The 9,908-nt window shown below is 37.2% G+C and overlaps 1 protein-coding gene across 1 annotated transcript in view; it reads right to left on the minus strand.

Annotated features, from left to right (window-relative positions):
* Positions 1 to 1,890: 1,890 nt before the first annotated feature.
* The window catches only part of LOC122542978 (dickkopf-related protein 4-like), a 21,625-nt gene continuing 13,607 nt past the window's right edge, over positions 1,891 to 9,908 (minus strand). Inside the window, exons 3-5 of the mRNA XM_043681122.1 lie at positions 8,649 to 8,816; positions 5,520 to 5,585; positions 1,891 to 2,144 (exon numbers count right to left, since the gene is read on the minus strand). Coding sequence (XP_043537057.1) covers positions 1,891 to 2,144; positions 5,520 to 5,585; positions 8,649 to 8,816 — 488 coding nt within the window. The remainder of the gene's footprint in view (positions 2,145 to 5,519; positions 5,586 to 8,648; positions 8,817 to 9,908) is intronic.

A 9,908-nucleotide genomic window follows, 5' to 3' on the forward strand; every position in this document is an offset into this window, starting at 1 on the left:
GATAAAACATCAACATGATGGTGTCAAATGGCATTTTTGAACAACATCTTGTATTTCAGGTCCTTTATCTGTGCCAGCTATACATTATCATGTAATGTGTATTATAAGCATTTGAAACATAGGTGACATATACTAATTGCCCCCATTGTTATACAATGAACAAAATATTCGGTTATATTGACAATGGTGATTCAATCAAGTATTCTTACAGAAGACTGCACCTAATTGATTTTTCAATTTTAGTCAGCATATAGGCCATAAACAATGCAGACTCTGACCCTTACATTGATCGTATCAAACAATCAAATCAAGGTATTTTGTCTGTGGAGCCTTTGTTATGCTGCTCAGGGTGCGATCATATTGAAAGATACATTTAACACTGAGCTTTGCAAGAAAATTGGATTACTCTAAATGTACAAGGTGTGATGGAGCAAAAGGATGTAGACATACTTTTGCCAAATGATAATATTGGGAGTGTGGAGGGGGTGGATTTCCAAATACAGAATGTGGAGAGTCAGGAAGCTGGTTGCAAAACCTCCCATCTGCATCTTTTATGGCTGGCTGCCTAGTGGAGACTAATATAAGAACAACCCGAGGAGTACGGAGCAGAACCTCAAAGAGGATTACGAGGAGGCCATCACATTATCTCAGGGATGAAGAATAAAGCTGCAAAAGGTGACAAGATTTAAAGTTTGGAATATGGACAAGAGACGAGAATATGAAAAAGAGAAGCTTTCTTGGTGCATTGATCCTAACTGATTTTGTTGTGATGTCAGTCAATGCTTATCATGGGGTTTCAACGAGTTAATTGTACAAAGTTTGACAATTAGATCTTTAAGTATTTCTGTTGAACATTTAACCTTGATATCATAACAAAACTAGCGTAAGGTGATTGGTAAGTAGAGAATGACAGTGGAATGCTTCAACAGAGAATGATCCAAAAAAAAGGTTTGAGTCACTTTCAGACCTCTGCACAATCCACAGTTACACAGCTTTTCCAATTTTAGAGCATTTTCCAAAATAATCCTAAAATAAATTTGTGTTCTTAACATCAGGATAAGCTGATAAGACCAACAGCTTGCTCTGCTAGCTGTCTTAATTACTGAGGTCTGGGTATACACAGGATTAACCATTTGTTTTCTCCATTTATAGAAGTCTGTAAACTGTGAGATTGAAGAACAACATTCTCTGTAGTAGATAGAAAATTAAGAGCTGCCAGTGCTGCAAATAGGTAACACAGGCGAGTCAAGGTCTGAAAGAGACAGGGTAATTAATGCAGACCTCCATCAGTTCTGACATAACTGCACCTGAAACATAAACTCAGCTTTTTCCAGTTCTGATATTGACAGACCTGGATATTTCAATATTCTGAATACTTTTAGTTTGTCTCAGTTTTAAAAGCCATTTTCTGCTTCTGCACTCCCCAAGTTTGGTGGCCATTCACATTTTGGCCTCATGTCATGATACAAGGCATGTGTCAAGAATGGAAGATCATAATGTTGGATTGTCTGGGCAGACATTTTTCTTAATTCAAATATTCATGATATTCAGCTTTCACATAATTGACTGAAATACTGCATTGGTTTGTTCTGCCATATTTGTTCTCTGTTACTTGTCTTTGAAAATGGGACACCACTGTTGGCCATCAAATACTTGCATCTAATAATACACTTTCAAAAATTCAGCTAACATCTCTTCCATCACACACACCATGCTACACCTCAAGTGCTTCGCCTAACAGAACAGAAAGTTTTAATACCTTTTTGCACTTTGATGCTCAGGTTTCAGTATTTTCTGTTTTGATGAGTTAATTTTACTTTAACTCGTTCAATAGCTGATGATGTTAATTTGTGACATAAAGAGTGCGGGTTAGGATTGCTCTCTCTCTTTCTAGACACGTTGACAGACTCGTAGTCGGGAGTTAGGTTGAGATGTGCCTTGGTTTTGATTGCGACAAGCTAAACCTGGGCCACAGTCGCATCGTTGGAAGATCTCTGGTCCTTGTGGGCCTTCCTTGCGACCACGTTTTGAGCAGACTTGCCCCTCTTTCAGTACAGGCCGACAAATCTTCGACCAGAAGTGGCGAGCGCAGCATAGGCCAGCAGAACAGTCTGATGTTCGTAAGCATGTCTCTCCTTCTAAACCTGCAACACAGAGAAAGTAATACTTATTTGTTCTAATGTCAGTTATTAAATATTTACACCACTCTTCTGCATACAAGAAATTTTCATCTGTTTGCTCACTGCAGTTTTTCTCTGAATATTCATTGAGCCACCGAAGTTGTCATCTCATTTTGACGTTTAGTTTGAAACTCTCTTTTGAATAATACCCAGGACATCTTGAAAGCCTCTCAACCGATAGTCCCAAAAGTTCACAGTTCCTGATATCTTCTGATACCAAATTAAATCTCAATTAATTTCACCTTTATTTTTCTACAGTTTGAGTGTGAATTTCTGATCCTAAGGAAAAGATTTGCTTCAATGTTCTTTTTTATAAAAAATGTTTTAGATTCTGCTTCATTTATATATGTATATATATATATATATACACACATAATAATATATATATCCCAAACTTGACTGTGTGTACGCTTCAAGATTGTGATGCATAGCACCCATTTGGAATTGAGACTGACTCATTTTGTTTTTTAAAATGCATGTTATAAGTAAGCCTTCATTAATTTTAAACAGTTTACAATTGTTGTCACTGTTATATAAATTTCATTCCAAATGTTTACCCTATGTTGACACCTCCCGAACGGCATTTTCAGCCTTTCCTGTTGTTTATTCTAGTGAAATTGGAAATAAATGCTTCATGAACATGCTAGCAAGTACCCAGGAGCAGAAATCTTCATAAACTCATTCACAGCATCACAGAGGAATTCTTATCGTGTAGTTAGGTCATCCAAGAGCTGGTGTTTCAAAAATACTTGCAACATTCTACAGCAAGGTAAATACTAATAGTAAAGTGAAAAGCAAGGCTCAAATATTCATTGCAGGATGTAAAGGTAAGGACTCTCTTATCGTATCAGTGTTGGTATTTATATTTTGCACAGCTCAAAGAGCAAAACTATATTTAACCTTGACTGTGATCAAAGTGCTAGATGGCACTCATTCAGCATTGACTTTTATTGATAGATTCAAAGAAGTAGCTGTGAGAGTAAACGTCCATTAGCATAAGGTTAATTTGATTTTAGAAGTTGCAGTGGCCAGAAACATTTACTGAAACACTGTGCAATTGGAGCAACACAAAAATGTAAGCTGTTGGATGCAGCTGGACAGTGTTCTATTAGCAGAAATTGGAAATTGTTCTTGAGTTTTGAAGATTATCTCAAAGACTTGACAGACCCTTATAAAAAGGAATAACATCGAAGCAAATCTTTTTCTTAATATCAGAAATGCACCCTTTCATACCTGCACCATTTTCTCTTGAATAGATAGATTCACTGGCTGAGGTTTGCTCTGGAATTTATATTTAGGGTTATGTGCTGTTGAAGATTGTATATTGTTCAAGCCTACCCTTCAGGTTCCTGAATTTCATGATTTGTTCCAACCAAGAAGAAATACATTACTTGGAAATAACATTAACAAATGCAAACTAAGGGTAATTCTATTCTAATTATTAGTCAATCAAACCAGAATGTACCCAATACACTGACACACAGCAACGATCCAACTAGGCTTTTATGTAAGGTCAAAGTTTTCCATGGTGTTTGATTGTGGAAATGAAACCACTTTTGTTCATTTTTCATTCTACACAATTTAAATCTAAACCATTCTAAATTTTCTCCAAAAATTACTGGTTCTGTCTGTGTAGAGTTGGTTAAATCCCACTTGGATTACAATTGGGGCAATTAAGGTAACTAGTAAGAAGATCATGATCCAGCATTGAGTGAGAACAGAATCAGACTCAGCTGTGGTGTGTCCTGCAGGGCTCCACTGTGCTGATGTTCCACTCTAACAAATGGTGTGCGAATGAGTACCAGATGGTTAACTGTTGCTCATGAAACAGGACATTGATAAAAGACAGTGGAATACAGATTCCTCAGGCTCGAGTGATCTCCCATTGTAACTTGAGTAGGAGATCAGAGGAAACCCAAGAGAAATAAGTGACAGTAGATTAGGAATTGCTTTCCCCTTGCACTTCTGCCTTGTGTCTTCACAAAGTAAGGGGAGAAACTCAGCTTTGGTGAAGAGTGGACAGGAAAGCTTTCTTTTTAGGCAAAAGAATGATCAGAAACAGTCAAGTGGGAACATTCCCACTTTTGGTTAAATGTTTAGCAAGGTGTTAGTCAGGTTTGTCATTGACTCCAGACCTACATCATGCTTTTACTTCCCAATATGTAGAGAACCAATATTAAGACTAAGGGATTAATCCTAGTATTCTTGATACTTTTCAATAAACTGGTGAATAGTATCATGTGCCACCACATCATTACCCTCATCACCAAAAGGGGGATTACATCTTTGATGTTAAATCAATCAGATTGAATTGTGGGTCATAAAGTGGCAGATGATTTACTTAACAGAGGAATTGTAAATGGATAGGACCGAAATCAACATTGTGTATTCACAGTAGTATGCCAACATTACTCCACTTTTCATTTGTTAATTCTGAAGGCAAATCGCCAAGTTATCTTTCAACATGACTAACTCCCTGAAAATAGTTGCTAATTTTTTGGATGTCAAAAAGCTGCCATTAAATCAGAGTAGTCCAAACTGTTTGCTGACTGACAACCTGGTTCAAGCAACTGAACTTAAATCCTAAGTCCGAGGCTACTGGCAACAAAGCTGTGAGGCAAATCGTTGACGTTCCTGTTCAGTGAGCTCAGGTACCGCTGTCAATCCGCTTTTGTCATCCTAGGCTTGGCTTGTTTCTTGAACATATTTTGAGATCTTTTGAAAACATGTTTGAACAAAAGTTATGAGCAAACTAATGTACTTTTAGTTACATAGATCAGCTGTTGTTTCACAGCTTCTTAGATTCTCAATGTTTATTGATCCTTCTGGTTCAGAAGCTTGAAAATAAAAAGCTTGGCCATTTAAATAGCAAATATTAATCGAAAAGTGTCAGAACTCTAATGCTCATTCATTGGGTGGTAATTATCTTGACTGAAATTTTATATTTCTGAGAAATAATCAATAAAATTCAATGTTTATTTATCTGTACCATGGCCAATATAGAAATTCTGATGAAACTAACCTGTAAAAATATTCGTTATTGGGAAAAGTTTTTGGGTGAACAATTGTGAACCAAGCAAAAGCTTATGCCCTACGTTGTAAGATATTTGATAATTTCCCAGTGAATTAATTCTCTCCAAATCTGGTGAGGCAAAGAAATTAAATAGTGAGAGGACGCCCTCTCCCTCGCACTGCCCTTTGTCACAAAAGCAGACTTCAATATTGTGATCATAGTTGGAACTGGAAAGTAAATATAACAAGTTGGTTCCTCTCCATAACTATGTATAGAGGGCCTGGCACATAGTTTGAGGATTATTCACACATGTTTCATCTAATTACCTTGTAGAGGGTAATGACTCCCCAGTGCAGTGATGGTTACATTAATAATATGTCTGATTTCAAGCCCTACAATTTAACACATGGCAAAACATTCAGAAAATTTACTGCACCCCAAAGCAAACTTTCCACATGTTTAATAAATTACGAACTCGTGGGATTAATTCACAAGACTTATTTATAACCTTGTGGCTTGGGCTGGTTGCTCACCGCAAAATGCTGGAGAAGTCCTTTGCTTCTATATTAAATTTATTTGAGATGCAGTGGTGGGAGAGCAGCTATGCCATTTAATTTTTATCATGCAATTGTTCAACTAATTTCCAATCTTGAAACTCAGTGTTTATTTTAAGTTTCCCAAGTTCCTCTCTTGCAGGTGCTAACACCTGCGAGTGGACAATCCCACAGTCTCTGTACCCACTATTTTTCATCCAGGTGGTCATTCTTCATATGCGAAGTTTATGTTGACAGGCTATTCAACTGCATCACAGTTAAGACAATGCAGTTCACTGCTGGCATCCTCATCTGAAACATTTTGTTTTTCCTACCTCCTCACCAAGTCACTTAATCGATATTAATCTCCTTGCCTTATCGGAGGAATTCCTTTGTTGAGGAATAGAAGAGGAATCTACAATGAATTGCTATTTATTGCTGCCTTCTTACCAGAGAAACAACTCTGCTCCATTTGTAAGGGATAAAAAACAGGATATCACTAGCTACACTAGCCTGTGTAGTTCTCTAGTACTTGATGATCCATTCCCAGAATAATCTGCATTACCTCCAGATCCGCACTTTTCCTTCCTCCTTATATTAGGAAGGAAGACATTTCCTCTGTTTCATTTAGTCTGGTAAAATGATAGATTTTATATTTTTATATTTTTATAATTTTGCTACATCTTAAAGAATGATCTGTCTCCTCAATGATAGCCACTATTCTAACATACCTACCTTTCCATTTTCTGATCTGAAGGATATATACTTCAGTTCCCCAAAGCAGCCATTTCTTGTTTGAAATTTGTACCCTGACCTAGAATACAAACTCTTTGAACTTCCCACTCTTATTCATGATAGCAGTTTTATCTTGCTCTTTAACAGACTTCTCTGGCAAGATCCACAGATACTTCACAGAATTTTTCATTGCAAGTAGCAATGATAACTGAGACCTCAAGCATAGTACTTAAATCTGCTCGCCCTGTGAGCTATTAAGTTGGGATGTGTAAAACCCAATAAACCAATTATATTTCTTGGCACTGATAATTGCCACAGGATTGAAACCAAATGATGTCTTTTGCAATGAAGGAGCAGAAGAGTATTTGCTTTTCAGAGTTGTAAAAACAATTTGGTTGGGCTCTTATACAAGCCAGATGGTAAGTAATTAAAAACTCATTGCCATTAAGTACTATATTTGCAGAAAACCAGAGCGAGATCACTTAGTGCAAAGCTGCGGTACAATTCAGGTGTAAGTCTCAATTTAGTGGTATCATCCTTGCCTGTGTCAAAACGTTGTGCATTCAAGCTCCACTCTTTAAAAACGTGAGCACATAATTTCAGCTGATAATTTAGAAATGCACCAAATCTGTGTCACACTACGGGAGGTGATTTCTTTAGAAAGAGAAACGATGGCCCAGTTTGCCCTTAAAAGATAGAAACTCAGAATCCCATATGGCACTTTTTATAGGAAAGCAGGGGGCGCTGTCTTGGTGGCTGGGCAAAATTTACCCCACTACTGTCATTACTAAAGTAAATTTGCTGGTGTACTATCTTGTGGATGTTGAGGCCTTGCTGCAAACAATTTTTTTCTTTTTGCTACTTTTCTCCACATGACACACAAAATGTATCTTGCACTTCATTATGTCTCCAAAAGTACTGTCAAGACTGTAAAGCATTTTGGAGTTACTTCCTTGATTATATTTTTGTGTAATGTGTTTTGCAGGAACATTTTTCAAATTACTTGTTGAATTGTTCATTTCATAAGCAAAACTACTGAGCGCAGAGAGGGGACACAAATATTCTATCAGAGTCAGAAATGAGATTTAACTGGACTTCCTGGAATCCCAGCTAAAAGTCTGTCTGTAAAAGTGCCTTTAAGATTACAAATAAACAGTTCATTGGTAGTCAGTGCAGGTCCTTCTGTGTGGAAACTCATCTAGTATATTAAAAATAGCATTTAATCTTGCATGCAAAAATGCTACACTGATATATTCCCTGATCTTCAATTACAAATGTTAAATGTTTTAAAAACTTTTGTTTTGATGTCGCATTTGATCATGAGAATTTTGATGGAAAAATAACAATAATCACAGTTCATCAGTCAATAGTTGTAATCATATCATACTGAGCCTGAATACAACTTGATGATAAGTCCAACCAAATTTTTTCTGCTTTAAGCTCCAAAGAAGCTATCTGCAAACTTAAGGTAGCGAGAAGTAAAGCAAGCTATAAGTAATATTTCCTTGTATTCGTGGAACAGCATTTCTGTTCGTGGTTGAACTTGCTTCACATTGGCTTTAGGAAATCAACTCACCCTTCTCCTTTTCATTGATCTGAGCTCAGCGTTCTGGGAAGCTTTTTATCCTATAATTTCAAAAGGACTGAAACCAATCATCACTTTCATGACAAAAGGTCAAGTGGGAAAGATAACCAGCCTCACCAATTTGACCTTCATGTGTAGCAAATGTGGATGTATGAGAGTGCAACTTTTGGAAATGGAATGGATTTGGGTGTCAGATCAACTATGATTCAGTATACCATGGAAAAGGTTGAAGGGGCTAAATCCAGTCTGTTATGCAGTTAGGCTCTGAACATCGAAGTATTAAAGGGGTACAGTCAAGTATTTTTAATGCAGAACCAAAATTTCTTTTTAAATCCAATATTTTCTCACAACATGACTCCAAGCAGTGAATGTTTATATCAAATCACTCATACTCCATTGGAGATAAACCTTGTTACCTTATGCAGGGTTAAAGCAGTCCCGGCTATGGCCACTGATTGTGTTCAGTTATTTGTTTGTGATGAGTTGCAGTGTAGTATGATTATTTGGCCTCCAGGTTTCTCAGGTGAAGTGCAATAAAACTCAGACAACACCGAAATGATTGAAATCAAAAGTCGGTAGCCTTAGCTGGTCACACCTATTACCTTTCCTCATTTGTGGTTTGTCGAGCTTTTCTTTTTGATTCTTCCGTCGAGTCTCCTTTATTTTTTGAGTCTTGGATTTCTTTGCCTTTTTGCCACCCTTTGTTTTCTGAGATTGTGAAGCCTCAGATGGCTTTTCTGCAGTCTGCCCTTCCGTTCGTGTGCATACATCTAAAAGAGAGAGAACAAAAGCTATCTGTCAGAAATTGCTAACAACTGCCCTACCACTCAATCCCACACCTTCCCCAGGGATCAATCTTCCCAAACAATTTCAGTATTCCACCATGAATTGTGTTCACAAAATAGGAAGGCTATTAAAACAAACTTTATTGTGTGACATTTAACAGTGGTAGGTGTAGATTTACGCAGGATGCAGCTGTATAAAAGCAGTGCCTTAGGCTAGTCGAGGGTGAGGGGAAAGCAGTTAAGATTAAAGATACTTTTCAAAGGTGTACTTCTGAGCAGATTTCTGATGAAATGTGAGTTGAGTTAAAGATTCTTAACTTTATACAGAATTTGACTTCACAAGAGGAGACAGCTAATTTCCTGTTGGATGAAGAACCAGATTGGCCGCATGAATTGTACTCAATTATTGCAAGTGTTCACTCACAAAAATTTGTAGACAGATCCTCTATATATTTAACTAGCAAAGAATATTTTTCACACAGCAGTGTTCATTTCCTTTTTTTCAACACACACTTTCCCAGTAAGAAGGCCTTCTTCGCAGTGTGCCTTCTAACGTAGCAGATAGTTGCTATGATTATTATTTTCCTGAGTTTCCTTTTTAATTCTCTCGCACAACAAATAACTCATGCTATGCACTTTTTCCTCCTTCTAAATCACTGCTTCCCAAATGTTTAAATTCCTCAGAGTTTCTTTCCTCCAAGTTTTCCAACTTAACAGAGATTCTAGATTTTGTCTCCCTCCTTCTGAGGAAGTTGTGCTTTGTACCTTGCCTGGCAGACAGATGCAATAATTCAATGTCTAATCCTGTGTACATTGACATACAGTATTTGCAAGTACTGTACATTCTTTATTCTCAAATTTGCTGCACTTAACAAAAGGAAAGGACCATTTGATTGCGCAATCGTACAGCTGGGAATATATCCACTTGGAGTTTCTAATTTCCAATTACATGACATTCAGTTTGCATTTTTAGCTCAATGTAACATTCTGCACTAGTGTGTGTGTGCATATAGTTTAAAGTGTAGTGGTGGAAAAGCACAGCAGGTCAGGTAGCATCCGAGGAGCAGGAAAATCAAC

This window comes from Chiloscyllium plagiosum, chromosome 42 (genome assembly GCF_004010195.1).
Source record: "Chiloscyllium plagiosum isolate BGI_BamShark_2017 chromosome 42, ASM401019v2, whole genome shotgun sequence".
NCBI classification, from domain to species: Eukaryota; Metazoa; Chordata; class Chondrichthyes; order Orectolobiformes; family Hemiscylliidae; genus Chiloscyllium; species Chiloscyllium plagiosum.